Source organism: Pteropus alecto, unplaced genomic scaffold (genome assembly GCF_000325575.1).
Source record: "Pteropus alecto unplaced genomic scaffold, ASM32557v1 scaffold110, whole genome shotgun sequence".
Taxonomy (NCBI): Eukaryota; Metazoa; Chordata; class Mammalia; order Chiroptera; family Pteropodidae; genus Pteropus; species Pteropus alecto.
Genome location: NW_006431920.1, coordinates 3,791,063 through 3,819,023, shown reverse-complemented (window position 1 = coordinate 3,819,023; position 27,961 = coordinate 3,791,063). Strand labels below are relative to the sequence as shown.

Sequence of the window (27,961 nt, the reverse complement as noted above, 5' to 3'; positions counted from 1 at the left end):
GGGGCCACCTGTTAAGATTCAGCAAGCAATCCACAGATGCTGTGCTTCTAGTTGCCTCAAAAGGCCACCCCAGAAACTGAGGCCAGCTGCCTCCAATGTGAGTCTAGGCTCTGCTCGGCAAGGAGTACTTGACTTGCTGAGGATACACCTGGATGTGGCTTGGGTGAGGCTGTGAGTTGGGGAAAGCAGGGTTTCAGGGAATCCTCTAGACTGAGCAACCTCTGTCATCCAGTTTGATGACATCACGGCTATGGAGGTGCTGTGTCCGCACTGGGCGTCAAGAGGGCTCAACAGAGAACAATGGATACCATTGGCACTTCTGTACCGAGCAAGGCTCACCTCAGCCCTCACTCTGACAATGTCTCTCTGTAAGTCCCTGGTGCCCCCTGCGTGCAGCTGGATTGGCACTGGTGCTCAGAGTGAGCAGGTCGGTCACCGCAAGAATCCGCTCGCGGACGCGGCCCCTTTAAGAGGCGTCCGCCACTGCCGCGGCCGCAGCCTCCGTCTCACTCAGCTGCTTGGGACCGGATGGTCCCACATTCTCGCCCCGTCCTACCTTCTGCCGTTGCAGGGTGCTTTCTTGGACTTCTCCCTAGTTGTATGGCTTGTTCCTCCAGATCCCAGGTGATTTTTCCTTGTTTCCGTCACAATTTTGATTTGGTCTCCAGAGGGATGAACAGAGCCTCTGTCATCTATGCCATTATGAAGCACTCTCGCTATTTGTAAAAACTTTAATAAATATTTTTAAATTATCTCATTTTAACATGGAAAATATTACAAAAACAAAACCTCTTTTGTGTCCTCCATAATTTAGAGTATAAGGTTTTCCTAAGACCATAGCTATAGAGATAGCACAAAAAAGCGCCCAAGAGGCTTTGTTCAGTTTTTTTTCTTCTTTTTTTATCTCTTTGTTATGCTGATTGAATATATTCTATTGACCTGTCTTCAAGTTCATTGCTTCTATCCTTTGTCATCGCTATTCTACTATTGACCCTCGTCAGCGAGCTTTTCATCGTGGTTATTTACCTTTTCAGTTCTATAATTCCCATTTGGTTGGTTCTAATAACTTCTGTTTCTTTTCTGAGATTTTAAAAATATTTTTTCATTTATTTCAAGTGTATTTACGAATGATTGCTAAAGTATTTTTATGACATGTTCTTTTTAAAATCTTTGTCAGATCATTTCAGCATCTGATTTATCTCCACGTTGGTGTTTGCTGATTATCTTTCTCTGGTTCTTGGTATGATGGGTGATTTTTTTGTTATATCCTGGATACTAGAGTTTGCTGATTGTATTTTACTGTTGTTGTGTCCTGGACATTTTGGGTATTATGTTAGGAGGCACTTGATCGTATCTAATTCTATTTTGGCAGGCCGTAATCATGTTTAGACTTAGCATACACAGGTTCTGGTCTACTTTTGTGGGCTTAGTTCCAGTGGCAGTTCAGTTTTCTGGTGCTGCCAAGATTCTTGCTCCATCTCTGCCAGTGCCACCTGTGGGGACAGAAGGTACTTCCCAATATACCTGTTCTCGCTTGGTGAACATCTGGGGGTGGGGGATCAAGACCCTGGACCTGGTTATGCCACTGGTTGAAAGACAGGGAGACACTGCTTCGGTGCCAAGTTGTCGAGTAGCATCTGGGACATCCTGGGACTTCATTGCCACCTTTTGTAGATGAATGTGACTGCCCACCTGGTTGTGGAGTGGGGTCTGGGAGGTCCTGGGACAGGACCTGCTGTAGACAGACTAGATGAACCTCTGAGGCCCCAGCAGAGGAGCACATGTCAAGACGGTCTGAGGCTTTGTTGCTGTGTCTGCCGCAGGCATCGGACCGCTGATGGGGCCCAGCCTTGCTGTGGGAACTAGGGTAGCCCAGGGCTGTCTCTGGTGGGTTGGACTGCCTGCAGGGGCCTCAGCGGTGGAGCGGGGTTGAGTTTAGGACTCTCCTGTGCCTTCGGCCATGGTGAACGAGCTTTGTTGCTGTCATTTGGTTTTTATTGTCTATGGCTTTTGCTGGTTCCAGGCTACACGTCCCTCTGGTCCCCAGGTGGGGATGCATAGCAGATAAAGCAAAAACCCAGGGAAATCACCGCGTTGCCTTTCCTGAGACCCCTAGCCAGTCCGCCTTCTGCTGCGCCACTCTCAATTCTTCTAGCGTTGCCTGCTGAATAATTTCAAGGGTGTTTAGTTGTGTTTCGAGGAAGGACCAAGAGAAAGGGAGTTTACACAATCTTGCTTTAGAATTAGACATCACCGCATGTGTTTCATGTTGAAAAATGCAAAGAATTAAAACATAAAAATGAAAACAATTATGTCCAAGCAGACTAACTTTGTAGGTTGTCATCATAAATGTCTTCTAACATGTTTATTTATTTTATAGGAATTATGTTGGAATATGAAAAGAGTGGAAAATTGAAGACCAAATCCATAGATTTGCTTGATCTCAGTCCAAGGTAAGCTGGCTATATAATGTAAAATGTATTTCAGATCCACATTTTTCTTTAGTGGAAAACCCTGACATTGGATACTGCGTGGATGAGCTGCACAAACTCAGATGATACGTTGCTTTAAAAAATGTTCCGTGGTGTGTAATTTTCTGTTTCTTTCCGTGAATTCTACTTGAGTGTCTTGCTGAATGAGAAAGAGGTGGAAAAAGGACCCTCTACCATTTTTTTCTTTCTGAATAGACATTTATTTTCCCCCTAATAGTTTTAGAAAAGCAGCAAAGACAGAGTCCCCTCGTACCCCACACTCAGGATCCCCTAGGTTAATATTGCACATTTGTCATAATTAATGAACCAACATTAATATGTTGTTTTAAACTAAAGGTGGTATTTTATTCATTTTTCTTTGGCTTTTGCCCGATTCTCTTTTTCTCTTCTAAAATCCTACCCAGGACACCATATTTCATTTAGTCGTCAGGTCTCCTTCGGCTGCTCATGGATGCGACAGCTTGTCTTAGTTTTGATGACTTTAACATTTTTGAGGAGTACTGGTTATTAAATTTTAAGATAATATTGAGCCCGTTTTCTTTTTTTAAAAAATCATTAATTAATTAATTAATTTATGAAACGATAATCCCCCCCACCTACCTCCCCCGTCTACCTCCACCGCCTGCCATTTTCTTAGTAGATAAATATCTCACAAGGTTGACCGTATATACGATTTCCTCATTAACTGCCACGGAGCAGAGCTGGGAGGACCACAAGTTTGTTTGTGAAAGTTGTTCGCCCAGAGGAAATCCCCTGGTAAGATCACATAGCCCAGAATCCACTTCCTTTAGAAAAATCTTATGCAAAACTCCACTTCCAGATACAGAATCAGATTAGCGATTATACCTGTGGGAGCCTGTGCTCAGATATGGTGAAGATATTAGAGAGAGATTTTTCTCTCTAAATGGGAGAAAAATCTAAAAAAAAAATGGAACAAAAAAATCCTGCAATAGGTACTTTAGAGTTATCCCCCAGTGAAATAAGTGCTTTTCCATTATGACTTTCTTTTTACTTCGTCATGATTAGTGGAGAGGAGAGCAGAGACTGTCAGCAGAGGGACTTCTCCTTGTCTAATTAAGTAGTAGACAAGCTGCTCTCTAGTTTTAAAATAAGCACAAACAGCCTCACGAGGCTGGCGAGAGCTGCTGCCGGGTTTGGAGTCTGTCCGAGGGGAGGAAGACAGGGTGTGGCTTGCGTGATGAAGGTGACGGTGGAGTCCAAGTCTCCTTCCAGGTGCCTGGCACCGAGAAGGTACTTAATAGGTATGTATATTTTTAAATAGAAGAGTAAATGGTAACCAAATAATGTCATTGAATTTTATCTACATCAATCCCTTTTTATTCTATTTACAGGGAAGACAAGGCCTCAGGGCAAATCAAGCCTTCTTGTTATTTTTGTAAATGGAACATTCACTGATTTGTGCGATCGTGCCAGCAGGCAGAAAGTTCCACTGTTAGACGTTCATTTATTTATTCAGTAATGATGTATTTGTACCTTCTCCATGTAAAGCTCTAGATTAGAATCTACGAGAGGCTATGAAGATACTAACTGTTTAGTTTAAGAAGCAACTTGTACAAAACAGAACATCACATGAGTGGCAAACTTCTATATAAGAGAATAACTTTCAGCTAAAGATTCAGGAAAACGCAGATTTCTGTTTAAAAAGTATAGATCTTTAGGATGTTATAGTCATCCTATAGAGCAAAAAAAGTCTCAAAGTTAAAAAAAAAGTACGAGTCTTGTTTCTAGTTCTGCCCAAGAATCTGGAAATATTTTGCACATAAAAATACTTGCATTATTTATGACATACTGGAGTTACTGTGCTGGAAAATAGCAGTTAGAATAGGACCGAAGGGTTGGGAATGTACAGAATAAATATCTGGTTAATTTAGATCTTGCAGGAAATCTGTATTGATTCGTAACATTTGTTGGAAATCTTTTCAAGGGACATTATTATCTTTTTTTTAATTCTTACAAAAGTGTAACTCTTCTGACAACTGACTCTCTGAGAATTTATCAAAGTCACTGTTATAAACTGGCTCCGATTCATTCCTGTTCCAGACATTCAGTTCTATTCTAGTAGATTTTATTTCTCGAGAGCTGGGACCATACTGTTACACTCCCAGGGCCTAACCTGCAGTAGGTACTCGATAAATGTAAGAGGCATGAACAGCCTCCTAACTCAGTGCTTTGCACAAAATCGGAGCTCAAGAAATGTGTTTTTGTTTGTTTGTTTGTTTGTTTGTTTGTTTGTTTTGTGAAGAGGAGGCAGATGCTTCTCAGAGTGTGTTTTTCTGAGGAGCAGATGCTGAGACAGGTAGGTGGGTAAAAGGTTACTAGGAAGTGACACCTGTGGCAGGCCAGGGGGCGAAGCAGGGTTGGGCAGGAGGAGCCATGGACCAGGATGATGCAGATTTGACGCCAGCCTTCGCCCGCGGGAAGGAAAACTCCCAGGTGAAGCCCCTCCCCAGGCAGAAACGGACAGGCTCTTCTGCCGTCTCTTTGCTCAGCCCTGGGCCGAGGACCACGTAGAGCAAGGCCTGGGCTCGAGTGCCGAGGTGGGTCCTGAAGAAGCTGTAGCCATCTGTTCACTGAATACCTCGCTCACTGCTGGGCCATGAGGCCTTTCCAGAAGAGAGAGCACTAGGCAATGGATCTTTGATACACGTTTTGCAAAATCACCCTATTTTGGATGCTTTATGGTTTCTAGAGATCAATATTTATCTCGATGTAATATTCTTCTGGACTAGCAAAATTTATCAGAATTGCTATAGATTATTTGAATACTGGGGACACCCTAAATCTATCCTTTTCAGACCAGTTCTCTTTCAGGGAAATCGTATTAGAGCAAATAAGAAACATTAATAACCATCATTCTTTGAGTGTTTACCTTTGGTCAGGTATTTTCTCTTTCTTTAGGATTTAAAATCCTAACCTTTTTGAACCTCAGTCTCTTCGGCACTAAAATAATTATAATAAAAGTATTAAATTAGAGGGTTCTTACAGGGTTAAATGAGAAAACCTCTGTACAATTGAAAGAAAGTATAACAGTACCAGAACATTCGATAGATGTTTGTTTAAAAGAAAAAAAAAGGACAGAAAAAAAAATAAAAGAGAAAGAGCTCATGTTTAGGACCAGTGTGCCCTTGGCCTTCTTAGGTGAGCAAATCAGAACCTTTGCACCCTTCCACGGGAGAAGTCAGGTAATGAGAATGTATTCTGGAGAACCCAAGACGCTTTCATCCAGGCACGATGTACTTCGTTGATTCGTATGATTTTTTTCCCCCCAGGATTCCTTGGTAAAGGTGATGGCGGTCTTGACATTTTATAAATGCTATGCTTCGTAACGCAATGCAACTCTCCATGTAATGAATGTATATACAATTTTTTGGCATAGAACAAAGTAACTTTTTTGTGCCTGTGAATTTCAGTACTGATGTCAATGCCTTAGTAGAAGAGATACAGAAAGCAGAACCTCTAATCACTGCTTCACGATCAGACCAAGTAAAACTTCTAGTACAGAGGTTACAAGATAAACTCACGCAGCACAGCAGCCACCAATTCTATCTTTTTAAGGTAATGTGTGTTTTAAAAATGCAAAGTAGAAGAACTTTGACTAATTGATAGTCTCTTAATTTGAGATAAAATACAAATTTTATTTTCTCTATTTATTTTATTTTCGTGCCTCACATATATTTGCTAAGGCTAAGTGTTTGTTGAATGAATGAATGAAATTCAAACATTTATTTCTTGAGAAGTTTAATAAAGATTTGTGGTAAATTTAATTTTTTTTATAATAATACATTTAAAGAATAACCATTAAGGTAGTTTTAAGTTATTGAATAATTTAAATTAATTTTTCAGCTAGAGTAATATTAAGAAGTTGTATTTCATGGTATAGCAATATTTTAGATTTTCAGCTTTTGTGTGAACTAAACTATATATAATAATTTTAATGCAATGTAAATATGCTTATTTTTCTCTAAAGTTTCTGATGATTAAATTAAAAATATAACGAATGCAGTCATTTATTACTTCAAGAACAGTTTTTGTCTTTGTCTTTATTATTTAACAATATTTAATAGTTTATCCTAGAGTAGTTTCATATTATACTGATTATATTTTTGTGATTTAACTATAATTAAAATAAAATATTTATACACTCACCATATTTTATTCGATACAAAATCCTCGTACAATCTCTTGTATTCATTCAATTTACGGGAAGAGGATGTTTATTCTTGCAATATTGCTTTCTCCAGTAGATGGCACTATTTAACTTCAAATGTGAGCATCGCAACTATTGTGCCTTGGAATTTATCGTTCGAAGGGAACATTTTTGATAGTGAAAGGAGACACTAATAATAGTAGTTACACTCTGGTAGTAGACGTAGCTGGGGCAGTCACAACCTATCCAATCACTGCGTAAACAAACTATGCAATATATATATATTCAATAAATACTCAGCATCCAGTAGTTGCTAGATAATGAAGGGATTGAAAGGTAAATAAAATAAGACATCCCTTGATTCTAATGGAGCTTTAGGATTCAAAAAAGTAATAATATATTGTAAAGTCTATATTTTAAACATAGCATATTTTCTCTATATACTCTATACTTATGTACAAAAATGAGTGTTGTATGTAAAAGAAAATGTTATAAATTAGTGCTATTTGATATTTTATTTAATAGCAAAAACATACCTTAAAGACATATTGATGGAAAACACAGATTTAATTATGTTTTTATAACTATTTTTAACTACCAAATATATTATTGGTCTTAATAGTAAAAAGTATAATGTATTTTTCTCATTCACATGTTAGATATTGTCTGTATATTATGTATAATTAACACAAACTTGAATGTCTTCATTGGTTTGAAGTTAAAATGACACATTAAACTTAATATTATTTGAGTTTAAAACAAATGGTGTTTTTTTTTTTTTTTTTCAATTGAAGATTCTCCGAGCACATATACTGCCACTGACTAATGTCGCACTTAATAAATCGGGCTCCTGGTAAGGTTCATTATTTTTTAAAAATTTATTAGACTTTATTTTTTAAGAGCAGTGTTAGGTTCACAGCAAAATTGAGCAGAAGGCATAGAGATTGTCCATATGCCCCCTGCCCGCGCACCCCCCACAGCCTCCTCCACCATCACCACTCCCCGAGGTTGTACATTTGTTACAAGTGATGAACCTACATTGACACATCATCATCATTCAAAGTTCATAGTTTGCATTAGGATTCACGCATGGTTTTGTACATTCTATGGGTCGACAGATGTGTAATGACATGTATCCACCATTATAATATCAGGTAGAACAGTTTCACTGCCCTAAGAATCCTCTCTGCCCTGCCTATTTATTTCTATTTCTACTTCAGTTTCTATATCTATTTTTTATTTCGAACTTTTAATAATCGAGGGAAAAATTTTTTAAAATAAAAATTGTACATATTTAAGGTATGCAACAGATGATTTGATATACGTATACACAGTGCAATAATTACCACCGTTGAGCTTATTAAAATATCATCTTCTCACAGTTAATATTTTTCTTTTTGGTGAAGAAAGCACCTGAAATATGTATTTCACATTTTCTTTACCCATTCGTCCCTTGACGAACACTTACGTTGTTTCCGTACGTGGCCATTGTGAACAAGGCTGCCAGGAACTCGGGAGTGCAGATATCTCTATGAGATCCTGAGCTCATTTCCTGTGGATGTATACCTAAAAGTAGTTTTACCTACTTGGGGAACCGCCATACTGTCTTCTATAATGATATTACCAGTTCACATTCCCAAAGAAGCTAGGATGAAGTGTCTAGAGGAGAATCAGAGACACACTGCCTTGTCGACCATTCTATTTTGTTTAGATAGCAGAATTTATTTTCACTTTTTATCATTACCACTTGACATGCAGACTGGCTTTTCAATTTTATGCGTTTTTTTTTTTTTTTCCTGTGTTGGGCAAATATCTGTCCTAATGGAAAATTTAAGAAATAACTAATATACTCTAATATACTATCATTTTCCTTTAAAATATTAGATGTCAATATGATAATTACTCCTGTAAGAGAATAGTCATGTTGACGGATTGTTAAATATCAAAGAAATATTTATTGAACATTTATCAGTGTGCCAGTCATGTTCCAGGTCCTGGGGATAATGGACGGAACGAGCAGCATGTATGAAGGAAGCAATCTAGTGCTTCGCAGATTAGCGAGAAGGCAGATGTGGCTGATGAGGCTGTGCTTCTGGGAGAAGCTGAAGTCCCAGAGACGGCCAGGGCCACTGGCCTTGTGGAGCACGAGCAGAAGTTGGAATGTTCCTCTAGATTGCTAGAAAGCCATTTGAGGAAGCTTAAGAAAATAACTCCAGAATAGATTTGTAAGGCCCATGTGTGAGCCACGACCTATTAGAAGATGGTTTTATTTGTTTAGGCAAGAGATGGGGGCAATGGAGCCGGTGAGAGTGGCCATAGCAGGGATGTATTTTGAGAGTTTACCAGCAGATTGTGTGTGGGATGTGAGCGGAAGAGAGAAATGAAAGGCGATGCTAAAATTTTGTGGTCTGACCCTCCGGAAGAATGGTGTTATTTATCGAGATATGTTAGGGTTTCAGTCAATGTTACTGATCACAATTATTATTGAATTATGTAATTATTCACATTATGAGAATGATTATTGGCAGGATTACCCTTCATTTTATTTAGCGCCTCCTTTTTGGGCTTGCGAGAAAATTGGAAAGTTTTTAAGTCAAAAGATTTAGCTATTGTTCCCAGTTTAACAGTTTCTTCTGCATACACAATTTCCACTGTAAAAAGCAAGATACACGGGGTTATAATCTTGCAGGTGAGAAACGAGGTCCGTTGTAACAGGCTACTGTTCTCACTTTGTGCTCCATTTACATTCCGTGTATTAGCTTTATCACAGGAAGCTACGACCGGACGTGCAAACTGTGGGACACTGCATCTGGAGAGGAACTTCACACCCTGGAAGGTCACAGGAACGTGGTGTATGCCATAGCATTCAACAATCCCTACGGGTAAAAGGACGTTCGCTCATTCCCTTATTCCGCATTAACCCATTAATTCATTTATTCATCTCTTCATCTCTTGAGGGAGGAAAGGAAGACAGCGAACTAAACCGTAATGAGTGCCTGATGGTGTGCTTTGAAAGCATTTGAAATACCTCTTTTGATGCTTAAAGGAGCAGGGGCTCCTTTATATGTCCCTGTATAAAGTCTATAAAGTTCAAGTCTCCTTCTGAGGACCACAGTACTAGAGGGGAGAGCCAGAGTTCAAGCCGAAGCAAGGCCGACTCTGCTCCTGGGGTTTCTCTGACAGGCAGTTCCTACTGACGCTGATAGCGCTGGGCTGATGCTTCTGGAGAAACGTGACATGTGTACATAACAGGGTTTACTTTGTTTAGAAGCTATTTTCAGTCTTACCAGGTAGAAAAAAAATGTATATAGTAACATGATAAATAACAGTACCAAATATAATAGAAGCATTTTAAACCAATCTGTAGTTTAACTGATTCAATAGATTAATCAACATTCTCTATCTATCCTTCTGCATGATGTGCTACTGACGCCCATGGCTTCCTGAATGCTTGTAGTAACTAGGCTAACCACTGGTGTACTTAGCCTCTCTTCCCTCTGGTTGGGTTCTAAGCTTGCCAAGAGTTAGCTGTACTTGTCCATAAACCTGCTTATATTGGTTGTGCTTTCAACCATAAGTATGTAATTTAGTATGTAACTTAATTAAATATTGCTTAAACAAATAAAATGTGAGTCTGAAAATAAAGCTGTTGTTTTTTATGCAAGTATAGCAAAGATAAATATTTGAAAAATATTGTTACTAAATGAAGTTGTAGATGAGATCAATGTAAAAACGAGAAAACACATTGCAAAAATTTAGAAAAATTTTTGTACTCACATTGTTCTTCTGCAGGTATGCTTAAATTTAAGTTATTATTATTTTTAAAAATTGGAAATTGCAGAGGTTGGATATAATTTCTGTAAAACAGGTGATGAATTCCCATTAGCTGACGGGTAGTCAAAGAAAAGGCCTTGGCCTCTTATCCAAAGATTGGCAAATGGATGCATATATTCGTATATATATTCATTTTGAGTAAAAAATTTAACACATGTTTCTTTTTTCATGGGCACCTGCTTTAACTGACTTTCTCCATTAACCAGGCTGGTTCAGTAAATAGGGTTGTTTTCCTGTCGTGTTCTGATGGCTAGAAAACAGTAAATGGTTTAAAAGCTAAGAAGAGAAAGATCGCCGTGATACCTTCTGGTTAGAGCCTTTATGGATGAGATGAGATTAAAGCAGGAGCGTGGCAGGTGGAGGAGAGACAGGGGTGGCGAGGGCACCCCGGGGCGACGAGACGTCAGCACCTCAGTATTTCAGGTAGGACTTTGTTGGGCGGGCTCAGTGGCCCTCCGTCTCCCTAGAAGTGGGCGAGGTCAGAGCGTTCTGTGCAGTTTGAACTCTGTTCCGGAGGAATGAGTCGCTGAGAAAGGTTTGCGAACGAAGGAGTGACAGCATGACAAGATTATTTCGGTGGGATTGCTCTGGCAGAGAGAAGGGTTCAGAGGGTTTGGGGGAGAAAAGACACAGGAGGCGAGGAGATGAGTGGAAAGCAGATAAAATCATACATTTACGAGATGATGGAAACTTAGTCCAGGATAGTAGCAGAGACAATAAAAGGCATTTTATAAAAATGTGATGCACTTGGAGTAGAAATTTTATACCGCAGATTTTAAGAACTTGATATCTAGTTTGCTAACGTCGTGATACCTTTGGAAAATGTAATACATTTTAAAAATACGTTAATTGTGATGACACAGTCGAACGTAACTGGTACATTAAAATGATTAAATATTCCAATTAAATTACAGAAACTTTAACATTGATGTATGCATTTTTTTACATTGTAGAGAATGATAATTTTTATAATACCTTACTAAATCAGCTTGCGGGAGAGAAAGATTTTATTGAAATTATAAATGATACTGTTTTACCTCTAGTATAATTTCTACTTTTAATTGCAACGTTATTTAAAGGAGTTTGAAAGTATATTTTCTATAATACTATATTCTTTAATAGTCTATTTAACAGACGTGATAATTCTGGATATCTAATTGAGAACAAAGATTTTGGGGATGGAGAGGTGAAGAACACTTCTCACTTTTGGGGGCTTCTATTAGATTCTATCAAGACCCCCAGTAAAAAACCCACTTGTCCAATTGCATAGCTACCTCAGTCTTGTGATTTATGTGGGGGCTAGAGCAGCATTTTTCACTGTACTTTGGGGCATTGAGGTTTTAGCAGAGTGAGTTCAAGACAGTTGCCAAAGAATAAGAGTGAGAAAGACAGAGAGGCAGACAGAGAGATAGAGATAGAGAGAGAGAGAGAGAGAGAGAGAGAGAGAGAGAGAGAGAGAGAGAAACTTCTATTAGTTTAGAGTTTATCTGTCTTACACATTAGGTCAGGAGTAAGCTTTGATTCAATAAAGTAATTCTAAAAAACATTAGAATTAGTAATATCTTTTATGACGTGGTGTCATATGGATGTAAGAAGGGTATGCGATAGAACAGAAATTGATTGAGACACAGCAGTAGCCTGAGACTGACACGTTTGACGTGCAGGAAGGATGGGAACAGGAGGAGAGAACTGAGGAAGAACTCGGGGCTTTCAGCACACCTGGAGCAGAAGTTGCACTGAACAGCCACTGATCGGGAATGTCTTAGACTGGATGCCGCAGGAGACAGGCTCCGGGTAGAGAACTAGCCTGAGTGTTAGGGCGCTTTGGGTGGGTGCATGGGAATTCCCAGGACAAGCTGTCCCTGGAGGTCTCTGCAGAAGGGACCTTGCTTTCCTTTATTGTCCGAGGCCACAGAACTGCTATGTGGGTGGCCGGAGAACAAAGAAGGAAAGCAAGGCATTAGCGTTAGTCTGGACAACTAAAAATTCTGCAACTGTGCTGAGCATTTATAATTCACTTTGGGATATGTGTGTTGGGTCTTAAAACCTTCACATTTTTAAACAAGGAGCTTGCACTGTAAATGAGGATCCCAGATTGGAACAGTTCGATGACTTGCTTGAAAGCATGGGTAGAGGTCAGGGGTAAAGGGAAACATTTTAGTTGCATGTCAAATGTCGAGCAGGCTAGACTACTCCTAACTGTTGAGTCTTGACAGTAGCCCTGTTACACAGGAAGTGTGGGAAGCCCGTCGTGTAAAAGAACCGAAGTCTTTACCTTTAAACCCTCTTTCTTGTTCAAAGACCTTAAAATCGGAATAATATAGGCATTATTTTTCTTAGGAGACACTCACTGTTCTACCTTCTTAAAACTTAATCTAGCCATGTGCTTAATTGGATTTATATTTTTTGTTGTTCTTTTAAATTCAATGCTATCCTTCATTGGAGACCTACTAACAGAATTTTTTTATTATATTATACATTATTAATTTTCATGTGTTAATTTTCTAAACTAAATTTACCATATTCATTGTACAAATTTAAAAAGTACATGAACCCTAAACATAGAATTTTAATGTAAAATATTTAAAATTAAACATCTAAACTGATGCCATTAAAAAATTGGACCTTTATTTTGTTATCCACCGACACAAATATAGGATTGCTTATTGTTTTAAAAGTGAAGTCAATTTCTGTATTAATATCTTTTGTCTTAATTCAGCGTGTCATTTACTGTGGCTGAATTTGATATCGACATCCACTTTTTTTTTTTTTTTGAATCTTAGTGACAAAATTGCCACTGGGTCCTTCGACAAGACCTGTAAACTGTGGAGCGTAGAAACGGGAAAATGCTACCACACCTTCAGGGGCCATACAGCAGAAATAGTGAGTATATTTATTTTATTAAATCTCTTATATTGCTGGGGTTTTTACTGTGGCTGAATTTGATATCGACATCCACTTTTTTTTTTTTTTTGAATCTTAGTGACAAAATTGCCACTGGGTCCTTCGACAAGACCTGTAAACTGTGGAGCGTAGAAACGGGAAAATGCTACCACACCTTCAGGGGCCATACAGCAGAAATAGTGAGTATATTTATTTTATTAAATCTCTTATATTGCTGGTTTTTTTTTTTTTTAATTTTTTTTTACTTTTTTCTTCTTCTTTTTTTTTAATAGACTTTAGTTTTTTAGAACAGGTTTAGGGTCACAGCAAAATTGAGAGGAAGGTACAGAGACTCCCATACACTCCAGTCCCCTTCCCGTCTCCCTCAGCCCATCCCGCTGTCAACAGCTTCCATGAGAGTGGCACCTGTATCACAACTGATGAACTTACGTCGATATATTATTGCTATTTCTCTTTAGGATTTCATTATAAAGGTAGTGGTTCTACTTTATAATTAATTTAAAAACTTTATCCAGTTACCAGAGGGTAGGGGGTGGGGGGAGGGGAAGAGAGATAGACGGGGTCAATGGGGTCAAACGTGTGGTGACAGAAAGGAATCTAACTATGGGAGATAAATACACAGAGTAAATATATATATGTCTGACTGTTAAAGCGTACAGCTGAAACGTATTGGATTTCGTTAGCCAAGGTCACCGCAAAAAAATTGATTAATTAATTAAAAAATAAAACGATAAATAAAAACTTTATCCAGTACTTTTATTCTCTGTCTATTTAATGTGGTGCTGTTGATACAGTTTACTAACTACTCTAGTTTTAGTATCTTACGGATATCCTGCATTAGCAAGAGAGACTCGTAACATGATGAGTATATGAGTGCAAACAGCCAACCTGAGTTCTTTTCTACAGACTTGCCTTTAAAGGATTGACTTGATAAGGGTCGATGCAGCTCTTAAAATAGCTTTTGAAATAACTTTTTAAAAATATCATGTAAAACATTTAGGCTGATTGTTTTCTAGATATCAAAATCCATATATTTTTTTTTATCTCAGTGACAAAATAGAACTCAAATTTACATAAATGGTCTGATACTCTAAATTGCTTTGACTCTTGGAAAACCCTTGCCCTTGGCCCACTCTGTGTTACATCTTATAGGAATTAGCGAGATAACTGGCACCCTGTGAACAAGCGATAGTTTAAAAATAAATAGGCTGCTTATTTTAGGAGTAAAATGTACTTATATTCATCTTTCAAATTTATGGTATAGTCACCCAATAAGAGCTCATGCTATGTTCAAGATGTTTTGCTAGACACTGAGGTTACTTCAGTGAAAAATCAAAACTGACTCTTTAATGGCACTTGAGAGCATGAAGCAGTGTCCTGAGCCCTTCACGTGTGTTAGTTTGGTTGTGCCTCGTAACAACCCTGGGAGGAAGGTATTTCCCCATTTTACTGCTGAGGATGCTGAGGCATAGGGTTTAAGTACCTTGCCTAAGGTCATAAGAACAACATAATCCTCGTTTCATAGTGTGGCTGTGTTTCCATTGGAATTTTGAAAGGGTTTGTTTTTTTTTTTTTTTTTTTTCATATATAATTCCGAGGAAGATAGTCATATTTTTCATGGTCAACGACATCCATCCAATAACCGTTTACTAACTATGGACTGTGTGTGGAGCCCTGGCCCATGAGCTTGGGGACCAGCTGGAATCAGACCGAGTCCTTACCCTCTAGGGGTTCTGTAGTTGAACAGAGAGAGTAGAGGTGTCCTTAAGTTCAAAGGCGTGTCGTCGGTGTGCTAGGATTTGGCGGGGAGTTCAGTGAGGGCACAGAGGGGAGCAGTCGAGTCTCCTCGGCCTAGAGAAGCATTGAGGAAAGCCTTTGCAGGGAAGTGGCACGTGCATTCCAGGCGGAGGGAGCTGCGCGGGCACAGCATGCGACAGTGGCCCGTGCTTGAGAACTCGCGTGGCTCCGTATGGTAGAGCAGAGCTTTCCAGCCTTGCCCTGTGAAGGCATGTACAGAATATGCTAATATGGATTTTCAACGCACCAGGGAGAGTTGCTGGCTGCCCGCCCTCAGAGGCAGGATCCTTCCTGCTGCCCTGTAACCCATTCAAAACCGGGGCACAGGGCTTGCGCGATTGACGTGGAAGGGGTGGACGAGGCCGTGTTATAGATTTAGAGTAGGTCTCATATGCTATGTTAAGGAATTTGGACTTTACCCTGTAGATAATGTATTGGTAGTGAATCTTCTAGAGAAGGTGACGTCAAGGTTCAGGGAGTGGCCACGGGAGTGGTTATTCAAAGAAGTCCAGGATCATGGGTCTGGGGGTATTGAAAGGATGGCCCATGTGAAAGCCACCTAGGACTTGGGCTTGAGACTGTGAGCAGATAGCCAAAGTGAGTGAGGCGGGCATGATTGGAAGGACTGTGACAACAGAGACAAGGAAGATGGGAGCCACGCGGCATGAATCTCAAAGGCAGCGGGTTTTGTCCTTGCTCTTCTGGGGCCTGGGAGTGGCGAAGGGAGCCAGTGACCCTGCAAGCCTGAGCTGGGTGACCTGGAGGGACAAGCAGCTTCTCCTCAAGATGAGACTGCTCTGGATTCAACCCCTAGATAGCAGGCTACTCATATTTGGGATTTTGCTGAGTATTTGTACAAAGAATTAGGCGCAATCTGCTAAAGGAGCTACATCCTAAAGCTCTTCTATATACAATTAACCATTTAAAACTGTGTTTCTTAAACCTCTTTCATGTCATGTCATTCAGGTGTGTTTATCATTCAATCCTCAAAGCACGGTGGTAGCTACTGGAAGTATGGACACAACAGCCAAACTGTGGGACATCCAGAATGGAGAGGAAGTATTCACTTTAACAGTACGTTAACAATGTCGAGAGTTTTACATTTTTATTAGCCATCCTTTAGGAGAAACGTATTGTTTGTGTTTGTTTTTATTTGTAGTCATAGTCCAAAATTAGCTCTAAGTTAGAAGATGATTTTGAGCTATTGGTTTTCAGACTGGAGTGAAGAATGTTCTGGGTGGTTTGCTGGCTCTTCCAAAAGACCTGGATGGAAGTGCTGGGGAAGCCAGATGCACTTCAGCCTGCGAGCCACACCAGTCACAGCTTAAACCCTATTGTCATCTATCTAGCTAAAAGCAAAGTAGGTGCAGGCTGGTGCTTTTGGGAAGGGGCAGAACCAAAGGAAGTTGCCAGAAGATTCCTCAAAGGGACGACTGTTAGCGATCTTCTCCTCTACCGTCCACTTTTAGAGGCCACCATCTCCCCATCCCCCCGCCATTTTACAAAGTCTGAAATGACAAGAGGCAAGTGGCAGGAGGGGAGACAGGCACCGCCCACAGAGTGAATGTTGGAGGCGTGTCTCCACAGGGATCCCTGTCTGTCACCACCCCCCCCACATCCCACACCTTCCTGTGTGACCTGCTGACTTCCAGTTCTTACCCAGCCCAAACTACCAAATAAAAACAAGGCAGTTCTCTATGGCAATCAGTAAGAGTAGCTGGATGGGAAATCCAATTTTTTTATCCTTTCAAATTGTTAAATGAGTTAAAAAAAATAGGACCCCTCTCCCAAGAGAGCTTTTCTAAGGATGTTAAAAAAAATGGACTGAAAAGAAAAAAAAAAGAGACAGAAGAAACAGTTTTTAACTAACATCAAGGTTTTATTTTTTTCTTCTTCTTATATCAGAGTGGCCAGCATTATTAATATAGGTATTCGCTTTCTGATCTTCATTTTCATCATTTCTGTAAGTCACTGCCTCTTTGCTCCCTCTTGCTTCAGACAAATGCTAAGAGCCTTCAGAGGGATGAATCCTGCTCTACACACCTCTCTGCCACTAGAGAATATGTTTAGTGTGTGTGATTAGAATTTTATTGTTCAGCTACATTTAATTTTTGTCATTTGGAATCAACCGGAAATTTAATTTGTAAATGAACTTTGGTATTATTCAACAAAAGTGGTCATATGAATTTACTAAAATTAAGAAATTCATTGGGAAAACAAGGGATATGCTCCAAGCAGAATCCACTGGAGAGGGAGGCTCCCTCCCATTATCTCAGACAATCCGATGCATCAGCCCTAGACTCACCAGATGAGAGTCAGGCTAGAGGCCAGACATTTGTTAATCGATTCATGTTAAGTTATCAAGTTCTCATAAGAATTTTCTTTCTTCAAAGTTATTCACTTTATTCCACAAACTTTTACCTTTTGCTTGTCACCTATTATTGTCCCATCAATCATATAACCCTCTTTAGTGTTTCCAAGACAATGTGAATGAGGCCCTCTGATGTCCCGAAACATGCCCTCTTCCTTAAAAAGCACACAAACAAAAACAAAGCAAAACAAAGATCCAGCCTTATTGAGTTAAAATGGACTTGCTTTAAGTCTATGTTTATTTTTAGTGAATCTGGATTTAGAGCATTTCCATCATCCCCAAAGAAGCCTCGTGCTCATCTACCGTCACCCCCCATTCCTCCCCCAGCCAACCGCTAGTCTTTTTCCCTTTACGTATAGCTTTGCCTTTCCTGGCCTTTCCCTTCAGCCTCTGACATGGTACATTTGTAGCTCTTGCTTTATCTGCAGGTACACACGACGATTTCTGCTCTCTTGCAGGGACATTCAGCTGAAATCATCTCCTTGTCCTTCAACACCTCAGGAAACAGGATCATCACGGGGTCTTTTGATCACACAGTTACAGTGTGGGACGCTGGGACTGGAAGGTAGTCTTCATTTTCAAGAATTTTTCAACCTGGATCAGAGGGTTAAGAAGACAATCTTAGTTATTTTATTAGTTTAGTCTTAAATGTATGAACTGTTCTCTTGATTCCATAGACATAGGACACACTGAAAATAAATTATGTATTTTATCCTTTAACGATATTTCTGATCCAAAAACAGAACGTAAAAGGAGAATGTTAGCAACAGCCTCATTATACAGCTATCATTTATTCCATGTACTATGTAATCAGATTTCAATGGCTTGTCATTACGGTAGGCTTGGATATCATGAATAAATGAAACCACAGCTAATTTTCCAAATTTAATTTAGTCCAAGAACTTCCGTTCCCTCTCTAATGATTTTTGGTTCTAGTTGCTAAGAAGTTAACTAAATTAGCCTGTTTGTGTTGTAAAACTTCACTCTTAGACTTGTCTGCATTTTGATAGAAGGGCTAATTTTGGGGGGGGCACCCATCAGGATGGATGCAGCAAGAGACGAGAGAGAAGAAAGGGCCCCTTGCGGGCATCTGATGGGTAGTCTCTGAACTACCAGGGGTCCGCTCATCTGGTGCGAGAATACTTCCAGAATTTCAAGCTGCTTTGTTATTTCTTACCTATGCCTTCCTGAAGTGTCGTTTTAAGTAATGCTGTTATCTTTGATTGTTTAAAATGTAAGTATATTATTGTTAAAATGAGATTGGTAGTTAACTCTTTTTGAGATATAGCAAAGCCCTCTTCGTTTTATCATCAAAGACATCATTTTGTAAGAACTGGAATTTAGACTCTTACACCAATGGGCTTGCCGTCATTATTTGTGCGTATATCTTGAAGAAAGGCATTTTTGTATCGCTTGCATTTTGCAGGAAGGTGTACATCTTAATTGGACATTGTGCAGAGATTAGCAGTGCCTTATTCAACTGGGATTGCTCTCTGATATTAACTGGCTCTATGGACAAAACCTGCATGGTGAGCTCAAGAACTGTCCTTGCTTTATAATTTTCGAGTCTGTACTTTTTATCATGTCAGATATTCATTGCAACAATTCATAACGCATTTCATAACACGTTTCAAAGTTGCTATAAAATTAAGATACCAATTTATAGATAATGATCGGTAATTTTAAAATGTCAAGTTTTCGATCCCCAAAGTTTAAAAGGATTATGATGTAGTAAAACAATTTTAATTGATTCACATGTGTTAACATATCTTATTTTAAAAGGCACATCATTTTTGTTCAATGTCTCTCTATTCATTATTTCTTAAACATTGATTAGAGTGAACCTTAAGGAGTCTCAGCAGAATATCTGTCTTTGCTCTTCTTGGTGTCCAAAGTGTGCCTGGTTAGATGGTTGGCTGTGGTCTGTAGTCATAAGTCAAGGTAAAATTAACAGAATGTGTGAAAATTGTATACGTGATTTTGGTACAGTTATTTAACCAGCTGTAAGAATGTCATAAAGATTACTTCTGACCATCTTTGATCTTTAGATGAGAAATAATAGTCTTTTTTTTTTTTTTGTAATTTCAGCTGTGGGATGCTACAAATGGAAAATGTATGATAACATTAACAGGCCATAATGATGAAATACTAGACAGCTGTTTTGATTACACTGGAAAGCTTATTGCAACTGCTTCAGCTGACGGTAGTCATCTGTTCATACATTTAATTTGTGGAGGGATTCATGTTTGTTTGATAAACATGTATGATTCTACACTGTTAATCATCTCTCTGGAAAGCAGCTATGATAGGGATAAACATGTATGATTCTACACTGTTAATCATCTCCCTGCTATGATAGAAACTATATCTGCATCATCTCTATGATGTCCATGTATGTCGCTACAGTACGTCTGTATCATATTCCTGATAACCACATGTGATGCTGTGCAATGTCTGCATCACCTCCCTGACAACCACATATGATGTTATACTAGGTCCTCATCATCTCTTTAATAACAATATATAACGGGATATGCTGGGTCATCTCCCTGATGGTCATGCATTATGCTACACTGCATGGACCTCATCAACTTGACCACCATCGATGGTTCTGTAATAACTCTGCATTTTCTCCTTTATAACCACATGTGCTGCTCTACTATGTCTAGTAAGTCTTTGTGATGAATATACATGATGCCGTGCTATACATCGTGTTCCTGATTGTTACGAATAATTCTATACTACGTCTGTGTCATCTTATTGATAACCATGGGTTCCACAAGACCATGCAGGATGTTACGATACATCTATGTCATTTCTCTGTTGACCACATGTGCCATTATATTATTTTGCTTGTGATTCATTTAAATTATTCAGTCTTTATTTCATCATTGTCTCCCTTCTCACAACTAGATTTGCATGCTCATTCTCTTACTAGGACTTGTCAAAGGTGATCCTTTGATCATACATGCAAGTTCTTTTTATGTCCTGGAATATAAACACCCTGACTCTAGACAATTTTAATTTTTTATAGTAGCTGATTACTTTTTCATCTTCTCACAGATGTTGGCTTTTAAAAATCATCTTTTATAGTAATTAATCTGCCTTTTTCGTTTTAAATATCATTCTCATTTATACAAAAAAACTCCATTCAACGAATGTACATATGGACTACCTACTTTGTGACAGAAATTGTTTTAGGAATGTGGGATATATCAGTGAGCAAAAGAGCAAAAGACAGGAATTCCTGTTCTTGTGGAGGGAGAGACAATGACCAATGCCATACATATGTTTTATATGGAATGTTAGATTATGTAGAATGTTAGGAGTTGGTCAATGCTATGGGTGGGGGGTGAGAAGCAAGCAGGGCTGGGGGAGTCAGAATGTGATGAGATGGATGAGAATAATACAAGTTCAATTCTAGTTTTGTTTTCTCTATGATCTGTTATTTCCTCTAGCAAATATTCTATTCTTTCCTTATTTGATAAAACATTACTTTGAAAAACTCTTATTTTCTTCTGGTGTGTTCTATAAACCTCTTCCCATTCTATGTTTCCTAAGAAGTCTTGATGTTTAGACCAATTTTTTTTTTTTTTTTTTTTTAATCTCTGGTCTTTTCCTCATTCCCTTCTTAAGATTGGATCTCATTCAACGGAGTTAGTTACCTGTGCAGCTACATTTGTTTCTTTATGTCACCTTTTTATTACTCATTGAAATTACTCTCAAGGCTGAATTTCTTTTTGGTGCCTTATTCATATTTCTATCTCTTTAAAAAATTTTTTAGTTTTAGACTATCTTATTTCTGTGTTTTCTGAAGTTTAAAACTGCTTTTATGTTAAATTAATGTATTACTCCATGCAGGATATTCTTGTTTGTGTTATTAACAAACTCTTAAAACAAGTTAGTCACTTTCCTTTAAGGCTTTTGAAATATCTCACTAAATAGAAAGTTTTATATTTTTAATCATATTAATTCTAAAATAGCAATTTTTATAATTTTATCTACTTCCTCCCGAAGATGACTTTGTCAGAAAGGTAAATAAAAACATTATTAAGATACATTGCTTTTCTTTGAATGAAAATTAAGTAAACAAGTTTCTCTATCCTTGCTAATTTTACTTCTATGTAATGCTATAATTTTCAGTAAGAAAGCACCTTTCATCTGGCCAGATAAGTTTTAAGAATTTTTTGAACAATTTACTACTGTTCTTTTTCTTCTCCTATGCTTATTTAACTCATCCATTCTTTAATTCTAAGGAAATGTATATGCTGCTGCGTCTGTATATCTATCCATCTGTTCGTTCATCCACCCATCCACCCATCCATCTACCCATCCAACCATCCAGCCATCCATCCACTCATCCATCCACTCATCCCTCCTCCCCCTCCCTCCCTCTCCTCCCTCCATCCTACATCTATTTATTGAGTGTCTACTGTGAGCTAGGCATATCTGGGCAGTGGGGAATACAACAGGAAATAAAACGTTCTATTAACTCTTTCTGTTGAAAGGGTTTCCTAGTGTCTACTGTTTGTTCATTGAGTGATGGCCGCTGTTCCTTCTTCGGGTGGCCTCTTGCACCTTCCATAACTTTAGACTCATATTTGCTGTATGAGGCTGGTCTTGCTGCTTATTTCATCCCTGGCCTCTCAAAACTTGTTTCGATTCCCCTTTCTTTCCCTTTTAATTTTTTTTTTTTCTTTTTGAATTTCTGCCTCTCTGCTATTTCTACTTGGAAACAACCCATTATCTCTTTGAATAAGCTTGGGGCTAGAGAGGCATTTCTTTTGTGCTCTCCTTCCCTGCAGTGGGACCAGCTTGCACTCACAGTATTAAACGCCTGGCTTTCACCACAGGTGAAAAGACTAACCTAGCAGAGAGCTGTACATCAGAGGGATGGATGTTTAGATAATTTAAGGCATGTGGTTCAAAGTTCTGTTTTTCCGATTAATTTATATATATCCTCATTTCTCTCAAAAAGGAACAGCGAGAGTTTTCAGTGCGGCCACAAGAAAGTGCATTACTAAATTGGAAGGCCATGAAGGTGAGATTTCAAAGGTGAGTTGCTTTCTCATTTGGAGCAATTTATTTACTGTCAAAAAATAGACAGTATGTTTAATATAAATAGGTGCATTGGCACTAAGGTACAAAGGTTTGTCCAATTATCTCATTCTTTCTAGAAATCAGTTACCTAAAGACTTTATTTTTAAGTGTATCCTCAAACTCAGCATAATAAATGATTTCTAAAACCTTTCAAAAACTGTAAACAACATTCTCCTCAGCCATCAGCAAAAGATTTACTTAGCTGAAAATACTTACGAAAGCTACTTAAAAGCTTACGAAGTGCTTTTCCTAGTTCTAGCAGACACACAATTTTATATTATGCAAAAAGACATGCCGTGTGGCAAGTATATCAAGTGTTTTCTAAATTAGATGCAATTGAGAAAGTATTTCATGGAAATATTTAACACTCAACAAAATTGAAAACGACCTATTTTGAAACTCCAAAGCCGTAGCTTAGAATTTTGTATAAACTTCTCCCAAAAGCTTATTCACAGAGCAGCGCTATCCAGTCAGCGATCCGAGGCTTAGTCGTGTCCTTGGAAAATTTCGAAGAAGGCTGGGGCTTGATGACTCTCACTCCCACAACCCCCAGCTCAGACCGGTTCCTTGGTCTCACACCTGAGAGCAGATTTGCTCTGTCTCTGTAAAATATTCTCCATGGTTTCATGTCTCTGAAGACTCTATCTGGACCGTGCTGTTGGTGGCTTTGCCAGCCCCTCAGGCCTGGTCTCCCAGGCAGCGCAGAGCATATCCTTTCCATAGGTTGGCAGAAACGGGGATGGAGGTGGTGTGAACATGGGAGGCAAGCTGAGGAGTGAGCCCTGGTCATGTTTCCGAGTGTCTGGTTTTGACATGTCTGGTGGGTCTCACTCAACAATTGTGCATCTGTTTTTGTGAGTATGTGACTATAAAGAGTTCTCAGAGTCTGTATTTTTGCATTTTATGCTTACGTGATTGACATATTACTTATTGAATTGCCACTCAGTAATGGCATTTCCATGGCGTGCCGAGCAAAGGGTTCGTTCGTTCAGCGAATGCTTTTTGAGAGCTTCCACTGCGATGGGCATTGCTCCCGGCACTGGTGACACGGTGATGAAAAAAAGACGTGGCTCTGCCTTCATCAAACCTTTGGTCATGGAGGAGATGGTACAAATCATTGTCGCCTGATAATGTGGAGAGGGTTGTGAGCATCGCACCCGAAGGAATGGAGGACCAACAGTTTCCTTTGCCTGCTGCTCAGATACCGTTTGATAATGCCCAGCACATCAGAGGCCCTCGGGACATTTATGGAAAGTGTTGTACTTTGAGTAGTGATAGACAGAAAGTCCTCTCCTGTAGGCCCCGATGTTTACCCATTCTGCGGCCCAGATCGAAAGAGGACCTGTGTGCTTTTGATTGCACAAAGCTGGGTTGCAGAGGTGGCATCAGGGCTTGGGAAGGTGGAAGCCTGACGTGTGTTCTCATCCACAGCAGGGCCTTGCCTCTGTGTTTGCGCGGGGAAAGGCATCACGAGTCTTTGGAAAGCAGCTGGGCACGAAATACCCAAATTATAAGGGTGTCTGGTCTTTATCCAAAGGGGACAGGCAATTAAATCTTTCTGCCTAGATTTTAATTTGCAGGTATTAGTCCCTGTAATACTTTTTCTCATTGTGAAAGAACTGTTCCATGCAACAATAAATATCAGACTGGGAAGGGGACAGGTGCTTAGTAATGTCCTGATTAAATTAAAAACATACTGGGCATCGTTATATGAACCCATGATGGTTTTTTTCACTCTTTTGTAGATTTCTTTCAACCCCCAAGGGACCCGTCTTCTAACGGGCAGCTCTGACAAAACGGCGAGACTCTGGGATGCTCAGACTGGTCAATGCCTCCAGGTGCTTGAAGGGCACACGGATGAAATCTTTTCGTGTGCTTTTAACTATAGCGGCAACATAATCATTACAGGTAGGGGAGAAAGAAGCACCATAGGCTTGGTTTCCCTTAGAAACTGGCTCAGTTCCCAAGCTGAATACCAAAAGGTGTTCACATCCGTCCCCTGCCCCTCTCCCAAGGCCCGTGGGTCATCTTGGTGGGTTCGATATCTTCTATTTCATTGTATCTGCATTGCAGAACCAGGGAAGTGAGCTCCACTACTGACGGTAATGCTCCATGAATTCTGAATTTTACCCTAGACGAAGTAAGAATTCTGCAGCCTGCCTTGCTGGTTACTACGTTTCCCCATCGTGTGTTCGATGGTTAATATTTAGCCGATGTCAGTTAAGTGTTGGTAACTAAAACAAGTCAGGACCCCGGTTCTCCACAGTTAGGTTTATAATCTATTAGAGATTCATTCTTTAAACTATGTTGTTTTTTTTCCCTTGGATGTCCCTTACTAACATACTGAAATTTAGGGAAGAGAACATGTATTGAGCATTTTTCAACCTTTAACAGTTTAATTGTGGATGAATCATATTAGCCACACTGTTTTTTTTATAAGATCTGGATTGAGACTAGGTTAATTTAGATTACAGAAAGGGGAGAGAAATGACGAGAATATGGTACAATGTTAGTGCGGTGCCTGTGGAGGAGGCCTTGGCGAGGGATGGGTGCTACAACAGCACGGCCGGGACGACCAAGAGGTCCCAGGAGACCCAGTGTGCTCACTCTCAGTGATTTCCATTGTGTTGGGTAAATTAAAACATTGCTTAACGGATTTAATACGTTCAAAGTTAAATGTACAAGGCTGATTCTGTATACTGGCTGCTTAGCTTCATGGTCATATAGCTTCAAGGATGCTGAGAATAATCTCCCCCTTTTCCCTAAAACGTCCTCTTTCTATGTAATTATAGGTAAGTTCTAAAATTATAGATTCTTTGGGTTTATGATTTTCAAGTGTTACTAAAATGTAGCTACTCCTAAAACAATACCATAATAAGCCACACATTTTTTTTTTTTTGTGGACACAATGTCAAATTCTTTCCTATGACAGGGGACGAGGTGGGAGACGGTGATAGAAGCCACAGGATGCTCCTGCAGGAAGCTGCTGCTGAGTAGGGAAGAGGGAGGCGGGCTAGGTGGGCAGAGGACCAGCCTTTCCTAGTGCATGTCTTTCATGTTAAGCCAGCTGTGCGATACCCATCTCCTCGACCAGTTTTCACGAAGACCCTGGATTGCTTAGGGAAGGAGTATTAGTTGTCTGTGCCTTGTTTTAGTGCTAACACTTAAATTCCTGAGCTCTTTTAAGATATTATTAATTCGCTTAGTGTATCCCAAAGCCTCAAGGTGCTAAATACTGGCCCACTGGATGACAGAGCTTATTAGAACAGGTGTGACGCTTTTGCCTTGCCAGTGGCAGAGCCATTACTTTGCTTGAATCAATCTGCCTTATTTTCTTGGCCAACCCTAGTGTCCACCATGCATTTCTTCATGCCTGAGGTTGGGTTGAAAATCAAAACTGGCCAAAACTGACCAGTATATGGTCATTACATTTTTAAAAAATGCATAAGGCACGTTTTGGTGGAATGTGCAGTTTTTACAGGCTTTGCACCGATGTTACGTGCCTGGCCTCTGAAGTGAGCCACGCCAGGGCTGTCATTACCACAGACAGAAAGTGAATGGTGACCCTCGGGGAAGGGCTCTTCACGGCTGCTCTGGAAGAGTATCTGTCATAGCAGTAGGGAGTGGGGGAGAATGCCAATTTCACATTTTGACTGACGATGAGAAAAATCTATTGACATTTTGATATGTTTCAAGGCGGAATGTGATGTCTGCTCACAAGCTAACTCTTAGACCTGGAGATGTTCAAGTTCACTGTATTTCCACCTGGTGGCGATGACTGAGGAGCGGGCAGAAGGAATAAGCAGAGGGGATGGGATAGCTGATGTGGTTGCAGTCTCAGGCCCTCTTCATTTCTACAATGCCACGGGTCATGCCAGTGCGAGTAGCACATGAACGTGCCCAATTTAGGACTAAGAGGAATCGTGCAAAACGGAAACAGACAAAAAAAGATTTCTACTCAAAGAAGCGCCTGAGCTGAGCGGCCTCAGGGACTTCAAAGCTGGGCGCTGAGAATCTAACACATTTGACACATTGATGATTATCGATGACCCAGAAAATGACAACTTGTAGAAAGAGAGAGGGAATGAAATAAAGAAAAATAACTTTACGAAATTTGTCCTAATAGGCAGCAAGGATAATACCTGCCGGATATGGCGTTGACTGAAGAAAGCCAGTCGGTATGAGAACTTGCTAGCAACGGGAATAAGACCAGGAGCGTCACAGAGAGCAAGCAAGCTATTTTGCTATTTCTGATGTTTTCTCTTTTCCCACAAGTCAACTATTTGCACACTGTTCTTGGGTTCACAGATATGACCATTAAAACTGATGAAGTTATATCATTTTGTGATATTATTTGATGGAGATGACAGGAAGCAGCATAATGTTTGGCAAATGTCACTGGTTATTTCTATTTTGTTTTATTTCCTAATAGCATCATGAGATTGATAAAATCAGAGTAATTTAGCAATGTGTCTCCTAGATCCTACTTTGAAAGATATTATTATAATTTTTGTTGAATAAAGTTTTTGGAGAAAATTCTTTATGAATTATACATCTATGTTTATGCTATATGGTTTTATGGGGACATGGATGTTAGGAATTTGATTAGAAGTTTTACTACTTAGTTATTTTACTTTTTGTAGCTAAGAATGAGAAAGCCAGTTTTGGAAGAGAAGCTTAATCTTTCTTCTCTCACATTCAAGAATATATCTCCTCTACCCCCCAAATATTGAGGAGCAACATTGAATAAAATTGGAGCAGTGTATATAGGGAAAATAAAATGGATCTCATTTAATAGCAAATGTATTTCAGATTCCTAGTGGGCTGAAAAAAATGTAGGCAGGTTTATCTAGAAAGAAAAGTTAAACGGAATAGACATTTGGACTTTTTGAATTTAAAAATCTGCATAGAAAACAATTGAGATATCAGGGAAAATCCTCAAACGCCAACCTGATTGCAGCTGAAATGCTAAAAAAAGTTGTTGTTTTTTTTTAACAGATCTATATAAAAGTGTAAAAGTTCAATGTAAAAGTGCCACAATGCATATGAAAAATTAATGTTAAAAGATAAAGCACAAGATAAAACCAGCGATGCCTGAATCCGGAGCAAGAGAACACATGAATATTTTTATAGAATTGTTTTCTTAATAATAAAAATAGTAGTTAATGTGCCAGTAGTTAATAATAAAAATAGTAGTTAACGTGCTAGTCATTGCCCAATCACGAATGTAAATTATCTTATTTGATCCTCCTAGCAACTGTTACTAAGCAGATAAGAGTCCCAGTTTTCAAAGGA

General features: G+C 39.3%; 1 protein-coding gene across 2 annotated transcripts in view; it reads left to right on the top strand.

Annotated features, from left to right (window-relative positions):
- DAW1 (dynein assembly factor with WD repeats 1) overlaps nucleotides 1-27,198 on the top strand; it is a 35,629-nt gene extending 8,431 nt beyond the window's left edge. For both annotated transcript variants that reach the window (XM_006906649.1, XM_006906650.2), the window contains 12 exons: nucleotides 2,381-2,453; nucleotides 5,924-6,068; nucleotides 7,455-7,513; nucleotides 9,420-9,542; nucleotides 13,278-13,377; nucleotides 16,162-16,269; nucleotides 18,025-18,131; nucleotides 18,993-19,095; nucleotides 19,655-19,769; nucleotides 22,545-22,621; nucleotides 24,412-24,574; nucleotides 26,793-27,198. In XM_006906649.1, the coding sequence (XP_006906711.1) occupies nucleotides 2,381-2,453; nucleotides 5,924-6,068; nucleotides 7,455-7,513; nucleotides 9,420-9,542; nucleotides 13,278-13,377; nucleotides 16,162-16,269; nucleotides 18,025-18,131; nucleotides 18,993-19,095; nucleotides 19,655-19,769; nucleotides 22,545-22,621; nucleotides 24,412-24,574; nucleotides 26,793-26,827 (1,208 nt within the window). In that variant the 3' untranslated portion in view covers nucleotides 26,828-27,198. The remainder of the gene's footprint in view (nucleotides 1-2,380; nucleotides 2,454-5,923; nucleotides 6,069-7,454; nucleotides 7,514-9,419; nucleotides 9,543-13,277; nucleotides 13,378-16,161; nucleotides 16,270-18,024; nucleotides 18,132-18,992; nucleotides 19,096-19,654; nucleotides 19,770-22,544; nucleotides 22,622-24,411; nucleotides 24,575-26,792) is intronic.
- The last annotated feature ends 763 nt before the right edge of the window (nucleotides 27,199-27,961 follow it).